This window comes from Ahaetulla prasina, chromosome 2 (genome assembly GCF_028640845.1).
Source record: "Ahaetulla prasina isolate Xishuangbanna chromosome 2, ASM2864084v1, whole genome shotgun sequence".
NCBI lineage: Eukaryota > Metazoa > Chordata > Lepidosauria > Squamata > Colubridae > Ahaetulla > Ahaetulla prasina.
This window is the reverse complement of record NC_080540.1, coordinates 196572064-196593045: the sequence shown is the minus strand read 5'-3', so window position 1 is coordinate 196593045 and position 20982 is coordinate 196572064. Positions and strand designations below refer to the sequence as shown.

General features: G+C 38.7%; 2 protein-coding genes across 9 annotated transcripts in view; one reads left to right on the top strand and one right to left on the bottom strand.

Annotated features, from left to right (window-relative positions):
* Window positions 1-6448, bottom strand: part of WRN (WRN RecQ like helicase) — an 89806-nt gene extending 83358 nt beyond the window's left edge. For 2 of the 7 annotated variants that reach the window (XM_058173214.1, XM_058173219.1), the window contains exons 1-2: window positions 6387-6442; window positions 5731-5907 (exon numbers count right to left, since the gene is read on the bottom strand). The gene's annotated coding sequence lies outside the window, so the exon portion shown is untranslated. Of the gene's footprint in view, window positions 1-5730; window positions 5908-6386 lie in introns of those variants that run through there. The other 5 variants (XM_058173216.1, XM_058173220.1, XM_058173217.1 and 2 more) reach the window with 3 other exon arrangements.
* A 160-nt stretch (window positions 6449-6608) lies between these two features.
* On the top strand, window positions 6609-19056 carry PURG (purine rich element binding protein G). Of its 2 annotated transcripts, none has more exons than XM_058166976.1 (2): window positions 6609-7013; window positions 8050-19056. In XM_058166976.1, the coding sequence occupies exon 2, from the start codon at window positions 8059-8061 to the stop codon at window positions 8947-8949; it is 891 nt and encodes a 296-aa protein (XP_058022959.1). In that variant the 5' UTR covers window positions 6609-7013; window positions 8050-8058; the 3' UTR covers window positions 8950-19056. The 2 variants fall into 2 exon arrangements, with proteins under 2 accessions (XP_058022959.1, XP_058022958.1); XM_058166975.1 differs by having other exon boundaries at window positions 6610-7013; window positions 7923-19056.
* Window positions 19057-20982: the final 1926 nt, after the last annotated feature.

Genomic DNA, 20982 nt, shown 5'->3' with positions numbered 1-20982 from the left:
TAAAAGATGCCTATCGGTCTTTACCACGTGCAGCTGTAGGACACTCTGATCATTGCATGATTCACCTTGTACCTGCTTACAGGCAAAGACTTAAAGCCATAAAACCAATAATTAAATCAGTGAAAACCTGGACGGAGGAATCAGAATTAAAGCTACAGGCATGTTTTGACTGCACTGATTGGAATATTTTTAAAGATACCTCTGCAGACCTGGATGAACTCACAGATACTGTAACATCATATGTCAGCTTCTGTGAAGACCTATGTGTACCTACAAGGAACTTGCGAATACACAGTAATAACAAACCTTGGTTTACACCTAAACTTAAGCAGCTACGACATTCCAAAGAGGAAGCCTACAGAAAAGGTGATAAAATGCTGTACAATCAGGCCAGAAATGCACTAACAAGGGAGATAAGAGCAGCAAAAAGAAGCTACTCTGAAAAGCTAAAGAATCAATTTTCAGCAAATGAACCAGCAAACATGTGGAAAACTCTTAAAAATATCACATGGCAAACCTCCTTCCCAGGCTGAAGGTAATCAACAACTGGCAGATGACCTGAATGAGTTTTACTGCAGGTTTGAAAGGAAACTACAGCCACCTATCTCCACAACCCCATCTCAGACACACCAACAACAGCCAAGCCTCCTACAACTGACCCCATTTCATTGGGTTCACAACCCTAGTGATCACAGAAAAGGAAGTGCAGGACCTATTTCACAGACAAAAGCCAGGAAAAGCTCCAGGCCCAGACAAGATAACTCCTTCTTGCTTAAAAGTCTGTGCTGACCAATTGGCCCCATCTTCACCCATATTTTCAATAAATCACTAGAGATGTGCTATGTTCCTTCTTGCTTCAAACGCTCTACCATCATCCCAGTGCGAAGAAGCCCACCATCAAGGAACTGAATGACTACAGACCAGTTGCTCTAACATCTGTAGTCATGAAAACCTTTGAAAGGCTAGTGCTTTCCTACCTGAAAACCATCACGAATCCGCTCTTAGACCCCTTGCAATTTGCATACCGAGCAAACAGATCTACAGATGATGCTGTTAATATGGCTCTGCACTACATCCTACAACATCTTGAGTCTCCAAAGACCTATGCAAGGGTCCTTTTTGTAGACTTTAGTTCAGCATTCAATACCATCATTCCAGACATTCTTCTAACTAAGCTAAACCAGCTACAGGTACCGGAACAGACTTGTAAGTGGATCACAAGCTTCCTAACAAACAGGAAGCAGCAGGTGAAGCTAAGCAAGATCACATCAAATACCTGTACAATTAGCACAGGGGCCCCCCAAGGCTGTGTGCTCTCCCCACTTCTCTCTGTATACCAATGACTGCATCTCCAATGATCCATTTGTTAAGCTACTGAAGTTCGCAGATGACACAACAGTGATTGGTCTCATTCGAGACAATGACGAATCCGCATATAGACGAGAGGTCGAACAACTAGCCTTGTGGTGCAACCAAAACAATCTGGAACTGAACACACTCAAAACCGTAGAAATGGTGGTAGACTTTAGGAAAAAACCTTCCATACTTCCACCTCTCACAATACTTGACAACACAGTATCAACAGTAGAAACCTTCAAATTTCTGGGTTCTATCATATCGCAAGATCTCAAATGGACAGCTAACATCAAAAACATCATTAAAAAGGACAACAAAGAATGTTCTTTCTGCGCCAACTCAGTAAGCTCAAACTGCCCAAGGAGCTGCTGATCCAATTCTACAGAGGAATTATTGAGTCTGTCATTTGCACCTCTATAACTGTCTGGTTCGGTTCTGCAACCCAACAAGAAAAACACAGACTTCAGAGGATAATTAGAACTGCAGAAAAAATAATTGCTACCAACTTGCCTTCCATTGAGGACCTGTATACTGCACGAATCAAGAAGAGGGCCGTGAAAATATTTGCAGATCCCTCGCATCCTGGACATAAACTGTTTCAACTCCTACCCTCAAAACGACGCTATAGAGCACTGCACACCAGAACAACTAGACACAAGAACAGTTTTTTCCCGAAGGCCATCACTCTGCTAAACAAATAATTCCCTCAACACTGTCAGACTATTTACTGAATCTGCACTACTATTAATCGTTTCATAGTTCCCATCACCAATCTCTCTCCATTTATGACTATATGACTATAACTTGTTGCTGGCAATCCTTATGATTTATATTGACATATTGACCATCAATTGTGTTGTAAATGTTGTCCCTTGATGAACGTATCTTTTCTTTTATGTACACTGAGAGCATATGCACCAAGACAAATTCCTTGTGTGTCCAATCACACTTGGCCAATAAAAATTCTATTCTATTCTATTCTATTCTAAATGTCATATTCCTCTTGTCAAGCCGCTTGTCAGAAGCATCTTAGCTAGGCTAAAGAAAAAAAGAACTGGTCTGTTGTTCAGTGGTCCAAAGTCCTCTTTTCTTATGAGAACAACTTTTGCATCTCATTTGGAAACCAAGGACCCAGAGTCTGGAGGAAGAATGGAGAGGCACATACTGCAAGGTGCTTGAAGTCCAGTGTGAAGTTTCCACAGTCTGTGTTGATTTGAGGAGCCATGTCATCTGCTGGTGTTGGTCCACTGTGCTTTATTAAGTCCAGGGTCAACGCAGCCATCTACCAGGATATTTTGGAGCACTTCATGCTTCCTTCCGCAGACAAATTTTATGGGGATGCTGACTTCATTTTCCAGCAGGACTTGGCACTGCCCATACTGCCAAAAGTACCAGAACCTGGTGCAATGCCCATGGGATTACTATGCTTGATTGGCTAGCAAACTCGCCTGACCTGAACTCCATAGAGAATCTATGGGGCATTGCCAAAAGAAAGATGAGAGACATGAGACCGAACAATGCAGAAGAGCTGAAGGCCACTATTGAAGCATCCTGGTTTTCCATAACACCTCAGTAGTGCCACAGGCTGATAGCATCCATGCCACGTCGCATTGAGGCAGTAATTGATGCAAAAGGGGCCCAAACCAAGTACTAAGTACGTAGGCATGCCTATACTTTTCAGAGGTCTGATATTGTTCTATGTACAATCCTTGTTTTACTGATTTCATGTAATATTCTAATTTTCTGAGATTGTGAAGTTGGGGTTTTCATGAGTGTAAGCCATAATCATCAAAATTATGACAAATCAAGGCTTGAACTATCTCGCTTTGCATGTAATGAGTCTATCTCATATATTAGTTTCACCTTTTATGTTGCATTACTGAAATAAATGAACCTTTGCACAATATTCTAATTTTTCGAGTTTCACCTGTAAACTTCCCACTTAAAAAACAGCAATTTAAAGCAGTGCAAACAAAACCCCTCCCATAGTACAGCAATGCAGGAAACAGAAACAGAAACAGAAACTTCATATATTCAATCCTCCCCCCTCCCATCAGAATGGCAGCATCCCAAAAGAAATATATAGGACCTGACATGCTGCCCCCCCCTCCCCCCCCCGCAAAAAAGGGAAGTCCACCTGAAAGAAAATGGAGAGGGAGAGGGAGAGAAAGAAAACATAAAAACAGTGAGGTTTGTTAGGGTACAATTGATGAAATATACGTATTCATTTAGGCCCCCGCACATATTTTTTGTGAACCCATTCATTGTGTGAGAAGGGAAGGTGTTTCCAAGCCACCAGGTACTGAGTGGCTCCGCAGAATTTCCTAGAGTCTAGAATTTCTTGAACTTCGAAATGTTCTTTGCCCTCTACCATAATAGGGGGTAGAACAGGGGTAGTAGCTGGACAAAGGTCAGAGGTGACTTCAGGCTTCAGCAAGCTACAATGGAAAACGGGGTGGACTTGCTTTAATGACTTAGGGAGTTGCAATTCCACCATGACACAGTTAATAATCAGTCCAGTTTCCGACCCGGTTACAGCACGGAGACGGTTTTGGTCGCGTTGGTGGATGATCTCTGGAGGGCCAGGGATAGGGGTTGTTCCTCTGCCCTGGTCCTATTAGACCTCTCAGTGGCTTTCGATACCATCGACCATGGTATCCTGCTGCGCCGGTTGGAGGGATTGGGAGTGGGAGGCACCGTTTATCGGTGGTTCTCCTCCTATCTCTCCGACCGGTTGCAGTCGGTGTTGACAGGGGGGCAGAGGCCGCCCCCGAGGCGCCTCACTTGTGGGGTGCCGCAGGGGTCGATTCTCTCGCCCCTTCTGTTTAACATCTACATGAAGCCGCTGGGTGAGATCATCAGTGGTTTCGGTGTGAAGTACCAGCTGTATGCGGATGACACCCAGCTGTACTTTTCTACACCGGACCACCCCAACGAAGCTATCGAAGTGCTGTCCCGGTGTCTGGAGGCCGTACGGGTCTGGATGGGGAGAAACAGGCTCAAGCTCAATCCCTCCAAGACAGAGTGGCTGTGGATGCCGCATCCCGCACAGTCAGCTAACCGCGGCTGACCATCGGTGGCGAGTCACTGGCCCCGATGGAGAGGGTGCGCAACTTAGGCGTCCTCCTGGATGAACGGCTGTCTCTAGAAGATCATTTGACGGCCGTCTCCAGGAGAGCGTTCTACCAGGTTCGCCTGGTGCGCCAGTTGCGCCCCTTTCTGGACCGGGAGGCCCTATGCACGGTCACTCACGCCCTCGTGACATCTCGCCTGGATTACTGCAACGCTCTCTACATGGGGCTTCCCTTGAAGGGCATCCGGAGGCTACAGTTAGTCCAGAATGCGGCTGCGCGGGTGATAGATGGGGCCCCTCGTGGCTCCCGCATAACACCCATCCTGCGCAGGCTGCACTGGCTACCTGTGGCCTTCCGGGTGCGCTTCAAGGTTTTGGTGACCACCTTTAAAGCGCTCCATGGCATAGGGCCGGGTTATCTACGGGACCGCCTACTGCGACCAGATACCTCTCACCGCCCCGTGCGCTCTCACAGAGAGGGACTCCTCAGGGTGCCGTCAGCTAGGCAGTGTCGTCTGGCGACGCCCAGGGGAAGGGCCTTCTCTGTGGGGGCTCCCGCCCTCTGGAACGAGCTCCCCCCGGGACTCCGTCAACTTCCGGACCTTCGAACCTTCCGTCGCGAGCTCAAGACACACTTATTCATCTGTGCAGGACTGGCTTAGATTTTAAATTTACAGGGGTTTTAAATTGATTTTAATATTAATATTTTTATTTTTAATAATAGGGCATTGGAATAAGTTTTTTAAAGATTATTTTAATTTTGTATATTGATGTTTTATATGCCTGTGAACCGCCCTGAGTCCTTTGGGAGATAGGGCGGTATATAAATTTAAATAATAAATAAATAATAAATAAATAAATAAATAATAATACAAACGATGGGGAAAGGCCCAATGTATTTAGGGCCCAGTTTTTTAGAAACTTCATACAGAGATCTCTCCAAGCAGGAAATAGAAACAGAAGCTTCATAGAGAGATCCCTCCAATCCTTCCCCCTCCCACCAGAATGCCAGCATCCCAATAGAAATATATGGGACCTGACAATACCATTCATAATGATTTTTCTTATTATAAATTCATTCATGTTTTCTTATTGTAAATTCATATTTGGCAGAAGGACACCTGATGGAGCATTGTCTTTCACTTTCAATAATAAGAACGAGAAAAATTGGAAAAGTTAAGAAAGCAAAGAATGCAGCTATAAACAGTAGGTCAATCATCCAGAATGCTGTGTATGGTATAAATTGGTCTACTTTGAGGGGAAAAAAGGGTATTCTGGTTATTATCATATTTTTATCCTACCTTTTTTATATATAACTGAAGGCAGCCAATTTACCAAATATTCCTTTCACCTATTTTCCCCACAACAACAGCCCTGTGAGGTGGGTTGGACTGAGAAACTGACCCAAAGTCATTCATCCAGCTTTCATGTCTAAGGCAGAGCTAGAACTCATTCTCCTGGTTTCCTGGCCAATGTGGCTAAAAAAAAGGGAAAAAATATTTTCAGAAGAGCCTCTTCTGTTAGTTTTGGTTGAACAAATACACTGAAAATGACAACCAAGTGCTACTTTAGAATATATATTGTGCTGCTGGAGTCAAAACAATTTATCTGTCACAATCACGTCTGTCACTTAGAAAACAAATTTAGATTCCAGATGCAGGCGTATGCCGAAACCATCACATTCAAAGGCAATTACAGGTCAATGTAAGAACTGCCTTTCCAAAAGTTTTACTATCAAGGGAATATTTAGAGAGGTGTGGCCTTATTGTGAGGCGATTATATTTATATTAGTATATAAATATAGAACTAAGTCCCAGAGGAAAAGCTGGATATGAATGCAACAGGAGTAAGCTGGATATGAATGCAACAGGAGTATTGATGGCTACGGATGCCAGATAGTTTCACAAGCAAATAGCTATCTATCCTAATAGTAGCGCTGGAAGTAAAAGAAACTCACCTCACCCCGAAATTCCCCCACCGCCCAGTGCCATAGGAAAAAAAGTTCTCTCTCGATCTCTTTCCCGCCAGACGCACGAGAAAATCATCACCCATAGCCAACACTTATTCGTCGCAACGAAAATACGTCACGAGCCGCCATACTCCTCCTCCCTTCCCCCCCCCGCCTTTCTTTCCGGCCGCTGTCAACTGTAGAAGGTGAAATGAGGTGAGGTGCATGCGCACAAAAGCTTCCGCGCCCGCCAGCCGCCGGCAACGCAGGACATTCTGGGGGATGTAGTTTATCGTTGTTGGAAGAAAGGTGGGAGGGAGACGAGGCGCTTCAAAGTTGGAGGGAGAAAGGGATTCCTGCTCTCAGGCCGCTCGGCACGCTGTGGTTGTTTTTTTCCCCCCCTCTCGTTTTCTTTGCGGCTGAGGCGGCTGACGTTGGCTGGCGCGCGCCGAAGCTGAAGCAGCGCCCCGGAGGAGGGCGAAGAAGCGAGCGGCAATAGGACCCGCCCGATCGCGGAGCGCTCATCCCTCTTTCGGAGGCGGCCGCGCGGGGAAGGCGAGCGCTGCAGGGGCCAGGGCGGATAGCGGCCGCGGCTGGTTGAGAAGCAAGTCGGCGAGAGGCAGTTGAAGGGATGGAGTAAGTGTCGGCCGCCCTGCGCTTGTGGGGTTTTGTTTCCCCCCCCCCACTCCTCTGGCTAACCCGCTCCTCCCCCCCCCCCGCCCCGGCTCAATTGCGTGTCATGGCGCCTGGAGGGGCCGTCGGTGCAATTTGTACGGGCGCCCATAGGGTGTGCGTTGGGGAGGCGGGGGAGCCACGGGTGGAGAACGGGAGGACTCCCCTGGAATTAGGCTGTCCGTTTATAAGGGGGAAGGAAGACGCTCTTGAAGGCGAGAGGTCTTTTGACCCGATCGGGCTTTGTGGTGGCGCGAAGGCCCGTTCGGGAAGGTCGGGGCTGCCCTGTTTCTTAGACAGGTCTTGCCTTCCCCACCCCCCCTCACGCTTCCCCGCGCGGGCCACAGGCAGCAGAAAAAGCCTGACGTTCAGCAGCTGACGGAGAAAAGGCTTCAGTCGCGGGATGGGGGCTTTATCAAGCGAATCCCCAAGCACAGTATTGACACCGTAACACAGGATACATTTAAAAAAAATTTTTTTTAAAAAAGAACTCTCCTTGTACTCTAGCTACGTTTTCGTGGCAGGAGAAGCTTCCCCTGCCAACGGTTTAACGTTGCTGATGTAGGGATGTCGCTGATGTTGTAGGAACAGGGTTAGTAAGGGTGGAAAAGGCTGTTTCTTTTTTAAATGGATTCTGTGCCTTTAACATCGGCCAGACATTCAGCAATTTAGCACATGATTTTCTACAATAACTCCTCCCCGTTCCACCGCCCCCCCCCTTTCTATGTATCAGGCTAAAAAACAAAAGTGTTGGTGAAATAACTTTCTTGGGGAAATTAATTATGCGCAGTGAGGCTATTGCCAGGAAAGCGAAATGGAACTCCTGGATGTTTATGGTGTTATGCATCTTTGTTATATATTTGTTATTTTCAGTTGATGGTTAAAGATGGAGAGAGGCAGAGGAGGAGGAGGAGGAAGGAGTGTGGGGGGCTCTGGCCTACACAGGAGCATTTACTCCCAGTCCCAGCAGCAGTATCATTATCCTGCCTCCTCTTCTCAGGCGGGCTGCATGGAAATCCAGGAGCTGGCGTCCAAAAGAGTGGACATCCAAAAAAAGAGATTTTATCTGGACGTGAAGCAAAGTTCCCGAGGCCGTTTTCTGAAGATAGCCGAAGTCTGGATAGGAAGAGGCAGGCAGGACAATATCAGAAAAAGCAAGCTGACCCTATCTTTATCAGTAGCTTCTGAGCTGAAAGATTGCCTGGGTGATTTCATTGAACACTATGCCCATTTGGGCTTGAAAAGCAGCCAGAGTCACCGGAATGACCATGCTAATGGCAAAGAACAAGATTCAAGAAGGCGGCAACACCATCAACTACCCTCGCCTCCAGCTTCAGTGGGATCTGAGGAACATCTTCACAGCGTCTTAAAAACTGAATATATCGAAAGAGATAATAGGAAATATTACCTAGACCTAAAGGAGAATCAACGTGGACGTTTCTTAAGGATTAGACAAACCTTGATTAGAGGACCTGGCATGATAGGATATTTTGGTCACAGTTTGGGGCAGGAACAGACTATTGTCCTTCCAGCACAGGGAATGATTGAATTCAGGGATGCTTTGGTCCAACTTATTGAAGAATATGGGGAAGGAGACATAGAAGAAAGGAGGAGTGGAGGGGATGATCCTCCTGAACTCCCAGAGGGGACTTCCTTCAGGGTAGACAACAAGAGGTTCTACTTTGATGTGGGATCTAACAGGTATGGTATTTTTTTGAAGGTAAGTGAAGTGAGGCCTCCATACCGTAACACCATAACTGTCCCATACAAAGCATGGACAAGATTTGGAGAAAACTTTATCAAGTATGAAGAGGAAATGAGGAGAATTTACAATGGCCATAAAGAGAAAAGGATGGATATCAGAGGGGACAGTGGAGAAGAACAAGAGGGTCTTGATTAGAATGTTTTTCAATGGGCCAAGAATCAAAGCAGAGAAATGCCAGGAGGTACTGATATGTAATGGCTGGAAGAAGTTGCCTTTCTTTTTGTAAGTTCTTCCCTGTTATTAGATAATTCCAATATATGGGTCTGGTTTTCATGTTAAATTACACCCAGCAACTTCTCTGGTTTCTTATAGGAACAATTAATTATCCTGTGATTCTGATTCTTAACCTCACAAGTTTATCAAATATGTATAATACCACTAACTCTGTTGTAATCTTTAAAGAATATGTATAAGATTTGTGTTGCAGTGTAACATGATGCAAATAAGCCAGATGGAATTGATGTGTTGTAATGGTAACCAAGAGCATTTATGACCAAAACTGACCTTTAAATTTTAAATGATCGTATTGGGAAAGGTATATTTAACTAAGTAAATCTGCTAATTACATTATGATAAAATATTTTTAAGGGAGGAAGAATTGGCCAGTGATTAATTTCATCATTGATTAGGTATGGGTACCTAATCATAGGATAACCCAGTAATTTAAGTGACCCCTCCAAAAGATATATCTATGTTAAATGTTGATCATGTCATCCCTTCTGTATGGATTGTTGACATCTTGTGAGGAGAGCTTATTTAAATAGTATAAATCTCAAAACTATTTTTATATTTGTGGGGTTAAGTGGTTCTAGCAAGTTGCTGTGATGTGGGAATTTGGTAGATGAATAATGGTTGGAATTAAAATTCTAAACAGGAAGGTTAAATGTCTACAGTGTGGAAAAACATTAGAATAATTTCTGATTTATCTTCAAAAAAAATACTTTGAGAGATTTTGGTGCATCAGTTAGTTGGTATCCCGCAGATCAGATTCCACATTGGTGCAATTGAAGTATTCAGTAATAGCTATTGATCTTATATTGAAATCTTAGCTCTTAAATATTTATTCCAAATTATAATCTGTATTTTTATTTTACTAAACATTAACCCATGTTAAAAAAATATCAAGAAAATGACTGGAGAAGCCTGTGTTGGGCAGCTAATAGATAATTTATCATGAAACAGAAATGAAATATACATTTTTTTTGTTTGGCATCATTTAAGACTTCAGTTATCTGTATTTAAATGGGAACATAATGAACTGAATACAGTGAAGCTAAATACAGTATTGCATCAACATGGCAAGGATTGTGCTGTAAATCACATTTTAAATTGGAGTTCAGAGTGCCAAAGCTTTTGCTTTTGACCTTGATACTGTGTAAGCTATTTCTATGTTGAAATCTAGTACTTTTTCTTTAAAAGAACTAAATTGGTTTGTTCAGGCTCAGTATTCATTTCTTTTTCATATCCAGGTGCTCTGCTAGCCAAGGAGCATGATTTTCTAATTTCAGTTGTATTCTTCTTGGTATTTCCATTTCAGCACCATTTTAAAACTGCTGTGACCTCCTTTCTCAAGGACTGTTAGTAAAAGTGGAGATCATAGCCTTACATTTAATTTGGTGTGAAAAGTTGCCCAAATGCTTTTATTTAGAAAGAAAAGAAAAAAGATTGCACCAAAATCATCAAAGGAACTTTAGAAATGTGTGCTCTAGTTGTGACAAAGGAGAAGGAAACTAATGTCACTGTTTTAGGTGATTTACCCAATATTTGGAAATTTGACCTAATGACTATTTGGCTGTTTCAGAAATAACTAATAATGTTTAATTTCAACCTCAAATCTTGTTTTAATTTTTCAATTACTAATGGTCTGTGGGCCAGAGCAAGTCATGAAAGATTCTAAGTAAATACTGGCATGAAAGTATACGTTCTAAGGTGGAAAATTAGAGGTCTAATGCGCTATTATTGATTTGATAGCAGACTTGTAGTAAATTGTCTAAGTCTAAATTACCATTCTGCTGATTTGCTGATGCACATCCCAATGCCTGTAGTAATAGTAACGTCCAGTTATACAACATGGAATCCATGAATGTATGAATTCCTGATGCTCACATTTTCCCATCTCTTGCCTTTCTATTTTTCCTATTTCATCATATATAACAGGTTTTGTTTTTTAAAAAAACTTTCATTAATTAATACATTTTTATGGAAACTTTACCTTATCAAATTTAATAGAAACAAACATATTAATATTCTATTTTTGGTGTTTCAAGAATGCATTTCTTCTGCAGCTTTTGTTTAGCAAATAGATAAACTGTTATTTACCACTACAGTAAAAATGTATATTAGTTAATATACTGGCTTGTACAAGTTTGCACTACTTTATCTTGTTTTTGTATTGAGCCAGATAGTCAGCAGTCCCTGTTTATATTGCTGTCTTCCCCCATCCCAAATTTGTGTATTCCTGTGCCACTAAAGGTTCTGTTTTCCTCTGTATATAGGCACACATTGCCATGTTCTTCAAATCAACTAATGACTTAAACACAGATAAATACGGATGTGAGCATCTGAGAGGGATTACACATGAGCCTTAAAATTTATATATATAAATTGTATATATATATGTGTGTGTATATATATATATACAATATATGTATATATATTCATCTTATTATTGGACATAACTGGATGTGTTTATATCTTTAAACCCAAGGATTATATGATCCAATTTATAATGGTAATAGTTGAAATGGTCATTTGGGAAAAAAGTTTCTCTTTACATCTGACAGTACATGCACTTCTTTGGAAAGTGGCAATAACTTGTTAAAAGCTTACAGAAGGATCTGTTATGATGTAAAGAAATATTCTTTGCATCCCAAAAATGCCATATCCCTTAAACTTGAGGAAAAAAAAACTCTAGCTTATTTGCACTAAAAAAGCGTGGCCAAAAACAATTCTAGGAGGGCAGGGTGGACATAATCAATTTGTACCTCTTGAATTATTTTATGTTAAAGCCCTGACCTCTCTTTTAAAACTGTATGGTCCAGACAGAAAGTCTGTCAGTTTTGTGATTTCATAATGATGCACTTTATATTTTAAAAATAATAGAAGCACATTTCTGATACTGGTCTGGTACAGTGTGTTTCAGTATAATATAAAATGGTCTTCTGCATGCATGTCTGTCAGTGATTTGTTACAAGGAGTAGATCAAATTACATGGGCATGATCAAGAAGAATAGGCACTACACTACAACAAATTATGAGATATCAAGGGCATGTATTTTTTTAGAATTGTTGAGTCCTGCTCTCTCCGGATTTACATAATCAACATTCCTGAAACTCAAATACTTCAGTGTATTTTTAAAGATTCCTGCAGCCTATGTAGTTATTGGTTAAATAACTCTGTCTTATCTTTTAAATTGTTGCTGCATAATTCCTCTCTTCCTGAAAGAATTATTAGGGATCTAGATTTTTGTGGCAGCTAGGTCAGTTAGTAGGAGGCAGTGTGTATGACTGTACTTCATATAATGTAGCCTTTCCCCCAAACTTAACTTAAAACATAACATTATCTAAAGGCTATTATGACAGACTACCGGTATTATTATAATAAAATTTCCATAGCATAAATTCAATTATCAGAAAATGAAAAATTTGCAGAAGGATTATTTAGATCATTTATGAACTATTTAGGTTCATTAGGTTATGAACCATTTAGATTCATAAATATAAGAAGCAAATATACAGTGCTTCATAGATGCTATTTCACCTTAATAATGTACACAATTGTTGCTAGTGTTAACGTTGCTTTTTCTTAATGTTTTCTTTTAAAATATCAATTATTTTCTTTTATGCACTAATAGTTTCACCTTCAGCATCAGGTAAACAGGAAGTGCTATTAATTCCTTTTCCTGATAAACAAGAAACATCATAAGTTAACATCATAAGTTAACAGAAGACAACCTATGTCCCTTGACTTCCTTTTTTGCCATTGTTGAAGTATGCTCTGACAAAGATTGTTCAAGACTGAAAACATAATTTCTTAACTTTTTCCATAAAGAAATTTATGAAAACTGCAATCTAAGCCCTATGTTATTTTACTTATAAAAACTATTATTAAATATGTTTAGTATATGCCTTCTAGATATGTAGGCTTGCAATTCATATCTTAATTATTCTTAGGAGAATTCGCCTATATAATTTTAACCTCAGTTTATCTGAAAAACATGTCCATTAATTATTTTTATTATTTATTTATTTATTTATTTATTCTGGCTGAGAGAGGGCTTAGTAAATAGACCAGCTTGAACCATCTTTGTCCAGATACTTGCTCAGTTCCAAAAATGGAAAAGAAACTATATACAAGATACAAAGCATGCTTATAGTTGTTTTAGTCATAACATCCCTTTTTCCAATCATTAAAATCACTGCTAGCTGGTCCTCCATATACCTATTCATGCATGTTTTTCTAGATGTATCAGTACCCAGCATTAATAGCCAATTTGATCTGTATACGTGTCATTATACCTGCCTGCATCTAGCAAAGGACAGTGTGAACTTGGTCAGAAGCCTTAATACATTTGTTTGTTCAAATATTATTGACTGTATTATAAATGTGTTGTATGTGTGTGTATACACACACACAAACACACACATATATATACATAAACACACACACCCAAGAAGTTTCCATGAAGTTCATACCCTTTAGTTTCAAAAAGGCATGTTTGAAACAGCTGCTATTAAACAAAATTTATGAGATTTAGTTCACTGAGCTATGTGGTTTGTTGTTTGAGACTTTAATATGTTTTTAAAATATGATTGAATTTTGGTACAAAACATGGAGTCCATAGTCTCAGTGGAACTGAAAAATACAATAGCAGGAAAAAATAAAAGTGGTCTTAAAGTAGAAAGGGCAGTATGAAGATTAAATCTTTGACATTATACGAAGCATTTGAAGGCAGGCTTCACCAAGTGTACTGACAAAGTATCTTCACTAAGTACTGAAGCAGCTGTTATCGTTTAAAATACAAAGCAAAATGGCTGTGTCTACACATGGGAAAGTCTTTGAAACAGTCCTGCTGAACTTTCAGCTGCCTCAGTTTCTAAAGCATCAGTTTATTTTGCATATAACGATGGACAAAACAATTTCTTTAATGCTTTATTGCAGAGTTAAATTATACTGGTTTATGTGAAATAAATATAATCCCCCAAACAGAGAATAAAATACCCCTCTTTAAATATCCATTTGGAATGGGAATTATACATGATTATGACAGTATGTCCTTGGTAGTACAATTGTATTTCCCCACACACAAAAAAATAATTAGCATAGTTCAGGGCTATTAATTAACTTCATTAAAACCATCAATTTGGATAAATGAATGTAATTCTGTATCCTATCATAATTTTATGACTGGTTATGTTCATAGCATGTATAGTAACATTTAAATGTTTTTCATATTTTCTGCTGATAAGTAGAATTACATTAGCAACATCGCTGAAACTTAAGTGCTTCATATTTTTAAAGATTCCTGCAGCCTGTATAGATTTTGGCTAAATATCTGTCCTATCTTTTGCAATGTTGCTATAGAATACCTCTACTAAAAATATTTTGGGGATCTAGATGTTCTTGGCAGCTAGGCAAGTTGGTAGGAAGCAATGTGTATGACTATATTGTAAATAATGTACCCTTCCACACCCCAAAGCATAACTTAAAAAGCTATTATAGTTTTATTGAAACTGTTAAATGAAATTGTTTTTTTCCATCTCATAATTTCACCATCATCTCTATTTTATAAATGCATTTAAAATTATAAAATGAAATATGCTATTTATATTAGACTAGAAATCATTTGTCCATGGGGGGGATGTATGCCAAATTTCTATTATTAGAACTGAAAAGTTGCCCATCTAGCAACAGTATGACTTTGCTAGTTCACTATTCTTTTTAGCTAAAGTGCTCTTAGCTAGAAGGTAAGCTTGATTCAAATATAGTCATGGGCAGGTTTTCTCCCTCCAATGATTCATAATGTGGTTTGTTTGTTTGATTTTGACTTAGGGTGATTATGTAGTGAGTCATTATGGTTTATAAATTATGATATAGCTTAGCATTATTTGATCCTGTGCATTATGGCATATTCAATAAGTCATGGTAAAAATAAATCATGGCTTAGCGTGTTGTAGACCCAGTCAATATTCCCTGTCTTTCAAATCATGATTCAGACTACAAGAGGCAACCTGATACACTCAGATACACCTTGGCTCACAATTCCCATTACTAATGTTGTCCATAATGACTGGAAAAAAGCCATCTTGGATTAAGTTTAAAAATTTAGTGGGATGCTACTTGGGTTATCTTTGATTAATTTGCTTAATATTTAGTTAGTAAAAAGGGTTCTAGTAAAAAGGGTAGTAAAAAGCCTTTATGTATACTAGTATTCTATCATAATGCAGCTTGATTATTCAAAATTCTTATTTCTGGCAAAAAGTATGAGCTTGGTTTGAAGATACGAGGTTGTATAAAATTAAATGTAATTTTCCAAAACCAAATACCAAAAGCATTGAGAAAGAAGTACATGGAATATTGATGAGTCAATCTTGTAAATCATTGCTTAAAGCATACCTAGTGCCTTTCATATGCTGCTGAATGCAACTCTGACAGTCTCAGTCATTTTGGCCAAGAGAAAAGGATGTTGAGAGTTGTTTGGTAATATATGAGGACTATAACGTTTATAGGAATTTTAGAGATTCAGAAATGTTATAGCTTTTCTTACAGATGTCTGAATCTTAAGCTTTAGCACAAACTAATTTAATATTAGTTTAATAATAAAACACGTAATCCTTCATCTAGCTGGGATTTCTGCGAGAAGATGAACTCTAGACATTAACTCCTTCAGTAATAATATATGCTCTTTAAAATATAGTTTCATATATAGGGAGTGCTCATTTAGTGATTGTCTTGTTTAGTGCCCATTTGCAGTTAAGACCATGATGAAAATATAACTTCATGACCAGTCCCCACATTTATTACCTTTGCAAGTCTATAAAGCAAAGGAAAGCTGAAGTAAGATCATAAACACAGTTGCACTTTCACTTGGGAATTACTTTGCTTAATGACTGAGTTCCCAGTTCTAATTGTGGTCACTAAACAAGGGATACCTATATTAAATATACACATTTTTTTTAAAAAAGATGCAAGTACAAATCTTGAGAAAGTATTCATATTTTTCATATGAAACCTGAAAAACAACTCCAGGTAATAGGCTGAGTTAATTTAGAAATGAAAGATGGGACTTCATATTAAGTTACAGCTACACAATTATTTAAAATTTTTCTTTGAAACTAAATATTTAGCTTCTCATTTCAATTTCCTTCATTTCAGAAAAAAAGGTTTGTTTTAACACAGCAGTACCAAGATAAAGAGAACCTGCTTCAGATCCAAAGCATATGACAACAACCAAGGCCTTGGATTACAGTAGTTTTGTTTTTAGTGAGGGTTGTTTTTGTTTCTGTTTTTTCATTGATAAAATCTGGCCCTGACTTGCTGAGCTGTGGTGATGATGATGCAGAGGCTGAGCCAGGATATTTCATGCTGAGCAGCAGAGGGTGGGGGGGGGCTTAGCAAGAAGGAGCTTTCAGTCAATTCATTGAAGATTTGGGGAGAGAAAAAGCAGCAGGCTATAATCAAAATCAGAGGGAAGGGGAAAAGTTTATGAGGGGAAAAGCATATGGACAAGTTGGATCAAAAGAACCTTAGAAGACCTAGAACTGACAGAGGAAAAGAAGATAGAATGAGGGAGTTCTCTTGAAGGAGAAGCAGAGTATGTGGCAAAAAAACCCACAAGTACAGAAAAAGCAGTGACTTTATAAAAAAGATAAGGTGATGCTATACTGAAGGAAAGTGGAGGTTTCCTGAAAGAAAATGAAAATAACTGGCTACAATTATTAGTTTAGTTCTCTTAAACTAGATAATCTTAGATTTGTTATAAAGAAAAATTAAGCTACATTTGCTCTCTCTATGATATGAATTATTAAAGTACCATAAGCATAGGCTAGGATATACTGACCAAAACAAAACATGAACAGAGTATTGCTTCCAACAGGGAGGCCCTCTCATAATCCATGGCTAATACTCTTAATAAAGAGTAGTTGCTACCCACAATTAGGGTAGAAAGCAGTGGTGGGCTGCTGCCGGTTCGGACCGATTCGGGCAAACCAGTAGTTCTGATGTTCAGCTGCACCTGCCCCCGCCCTATCCTGTCCTATATTTTCTTCTTTCTGGCTCAGCTGATTTGCGCTGTACAGCTGATTTCCATACCTCCACTGTTCTACTTACCAGGGCTGTCATAGAAGTAAGCAGCTGAGCTTCAAATTGCTGTATTTTGAATGCTGCGTGCAAGTGCATTAGGTGTTTGTACGTGTGAAGCACACGTACGCACACAAATCGTGTGCTCACAGAACTGGTTGTTAAATTGGTTGCAGCCCACCACTGGTAGAAAGTGACTATTGGTGAATTATTGCTACTTGAAGAATCTTGCAGTGAAAATAGACATTTACAAAAAGGTTTGCTAGGTTGTATCTTTTCCTCTCATTTTGCATGTAAACTGATTGCCTCTGTGTAAACTGAGTACATGTTAAGTAATATTACAGTTTCCTCATTAGATTTCTTTAATGTGTATTGCAAGATGCTTAAGTACAGTGGAACAGTACTAGGAAAGAAGGCTGCTTATTTTTCAGTTCATACTTATTACCAAAGTATAGTATTTTTTTATTTTTCAAAAGAGGGTATAAGATTTTACAAATGTAAGTCAGATTCAGTTTCCCCTAAATAGGTCTGATATAGCAATTGGAAAAAGTGAAGGAAATGTCTATTAAGAAAAATCTGCAAAATGTGGAAGTCTTAGTGAAAGAGAGAAAACTCATTCTCTTGCTTGGTAGTCAGTACTGTGCACACACTTTTATTACAATAGAAAGATACTGTGCTTGTCAATAGATAATCAAAATAATTGCAGAGATGGCAAGGTATCTTCTACCTGCATATTTTAAGATAGTGCTGTGCCTGTAATTGGGAACATAGGACTTGGCTGTTCTTGCATCAGAGTTTGCTATGCTATCACTTGATTGATCATCTCAAAGCAGCTATGTCAGTATCAGAATAGTTTAGATACATAGATCAGATATCATTAGATAAACATCTTAAGGCAAGATAAATTTCCAGAATTTTCAGAATATTCTTAAAGGGAGTTTGTAAACTTGCCAGTTTAAAATAAGGCTAAATGTAATAATAAACATAGATAAAATCCGGTCTTTATGGAAAAGAAATGAATGGGAAGAAAGTGAGTGTGTTAGCCTTACAGCATTGCCATTTAATCCAAGATATCGGCATAGGCTACTGTGGGAAGCAAAAGAAACTAGGAACATACTTGGATCTTAGGTCATGGCTTTCAAAGGAGAGTATGTTCTTTTACACAGTGTGCAATACATTTAGCATTCCCACTTTCCAAACTATCGGCTGTCCTGATTCTAGATGTGCATTAGGCTGATAAAAGCAACTTTAGAAAGACTTGGAAATAGGCAGCTGCATTGATAGAAGATTTTTTCTGATTGCTTGGGGGAGGTGCAGCAAAATATTCATCCTATATACCTTTTGTAAGCTTAACAATATTTCCTTTCTGGAAGTTTTTTCAGAATATAGGAAGAATCATATTCACAATGCAGTTGTTAGTTTATTTCTGCATGTTTACCCTGCACACTCTTTCTAAGAGTTACCAAGCCTGCAAAAGAGATCGTAACCATTCATTACTTACTTACACTGCACAAATCTTTGTCACAATAAGTTTTGTTGAGTTTAAATAGAGTTGGCTTGTTGCTCTTCTTAGTAGATTTAACAAATTAATTCTGCAGAAGCAATTGCCCAGTAACAAATTATCCAATTTCAGTTAACAGATGGGAAATTTCCATTTCTGAAAGTTCTCGCCCACAGCAATTCTTCATGAAAATCTTTGTTTATACTTCAAGATAAAATAGCCACCAAACCTCTACCAAGATTGGGCCTCTTTTGTTAGAGATGGACTGTAATTGAACAATCTTCCCGCCAGTCCTTCATTAACTATCTTTCTAGGAAACTGAATACTCTGGCAGACAAAAAGATTTACAATCATTGCTATTACTGGCATTATTGAAAATATTTCCCCCATCAGAAATTATAGATTTCAATTTTCTGTGCAGAAATATATATTTTAGCAGAAATTTTTTTAAAATGAACTAATATTGCATCAACTACCATAAGCATTGGAAGATGGCAACTTACCCACCAAAAAGAAACATTATGAGCCGTAACATCTGACTCCAGGATAGGATGCTATATTTTACATAATTCTTCAGTTTAACACCTCCAACATCTTATTCTATAACAGATGATTGCAAAAAAAGGAGGGGAAATAGTTGGGCGCTGTAATGTGCAGGGTAATTTTAAATTTTAAAATAGAGCACTTGAGCGGTGATTATAGAGCAGTACTGTACTACAAAAGTCATTGAAGTATCAAAGCTAGTGCTGCAATATAATGACCTCAATTTTTTCAATTTTTAGAAGAATTTTAGAAGAAGCTAAAAACTATACTTGGCTGATGCACTGCTTGTTCCAAAAGGGAATAATAAAAATGTCAACACAAATTAGTACCCACAAACGACAAGTACATATAAAAAGATAACAAAAAAATTAAAATGCCTTGCCCCTATGCACCTCACCTTAAGCTATAGCACAGTCTCCTCCCTATGTAAGACTTGTGGCTGTATGTGTAAATTGAAAAATGTATTTCAGTAGAAAAGCTAGTAAGAATGTGGAAGTTTCACAGTTATATTTTCAATAACCATTCACATATTAAAGATTTATTTATTTTCAAATAAGACTGGTGCATCATGCCATTTTGTAAAGCAAACCTTGTAATATTTCCTTTTGTAGCATAGCAGGTTTGATATAAGAAAAAATGTTAAAATAAAACTTAAATAGAAATTTTAGGAGAAACGTATTTATTTCTGTAATTTTGACATGCAGAGCCAAGCTGTTGCAATTCAAAAAACATGCATAAATTATTTTTTAAGGATGCAATTTTACTAGTCTTTATAGACTCACTCTACTTTTAGTTGGTTCTTACAGTGGTCATTTTGGGTAGAGATGTTACAAAATACATAAGAAATTCTTAGTCATTAATTCTCAACATTTATCCGTTAAAATCTGAACAAGTAACTGGTACTCTGTACTATAGAAACAATAGACATGTCTGTTACAATCAGTCTGTTTGCCTATTGAGCATCTAGATGTTTTTGTATTGTAGTTGGCATTTCTAATAACAGGCCGTCTGTTTCTTTTACATTATGAAATAACATCTTGATTTAACCCTTCTGAAAGAAATTAAAATGTTGGTATGGAGTGTGTAGAAGCAAAGAGACACACTAAGATCTTCATAGAATTTCTTGTGCTTGCTGGATCAGCTTCTAATACGTTTATGGAGTAAAAGACAGGAAGTATAAAGAAAATCCTTTCTTATAAGAAAGTGTTTCCATATTTTTTTTTACATGAATGAAAATACATTAAGTTCAGTAAGAGTGCACTCATGCAAGTAGTCTCAACTTAATAACCACAAGAGGGACCAGTTAATTTGTTGTTAAATAATGTGGTCATTAATGTGACTTGCAACATCTCTCCCAGCTTCCCATTAATGTTAGTTGTCAGAAACCAGCTGGGATATTACAAATGGCAATCACATGACCATGTGATGCTGCAACTCTTGTAAACGCCAGTGTCTGAATCACAATCATGTGCCTGCAAGGATATTGCAATGATTGCAAGTGCAAGGACCAGTCATAACTTTGAATGGTCACTAAATGAATGGTCCAAAGTCGAGGACTACCTATAATGCGATATATTCACTATTCATTATTCTAGTCATCAGGAAGAACCTTAATGTATAAGCAAATAAGTGTTTTGTAAGGATAGACATGGGACCGTTCTTTAAATAGCATAGCCTTATAATGGCTTTTCTGCAAATAATATGAAGCCAGTTCATTAGTCTCTTGCTAATGTTTGGCAGCCTGCAAGGACTTTTCAGCTAGAGGTCTGTCTTCATAATAGCACAGATATCAGAAAGGTAATAAATCATCTACTTTTGTTTTCTG

Excerpts from the sequence above, each read along its gene's own strand:
- PURG (XM_058166975.1), top strand. The coding sequence starts at position 7,936 with ATGGAGAGAGGCAGAGGAGGAGGAGGAGGAAGGAGTGTGGGGGGCTCT.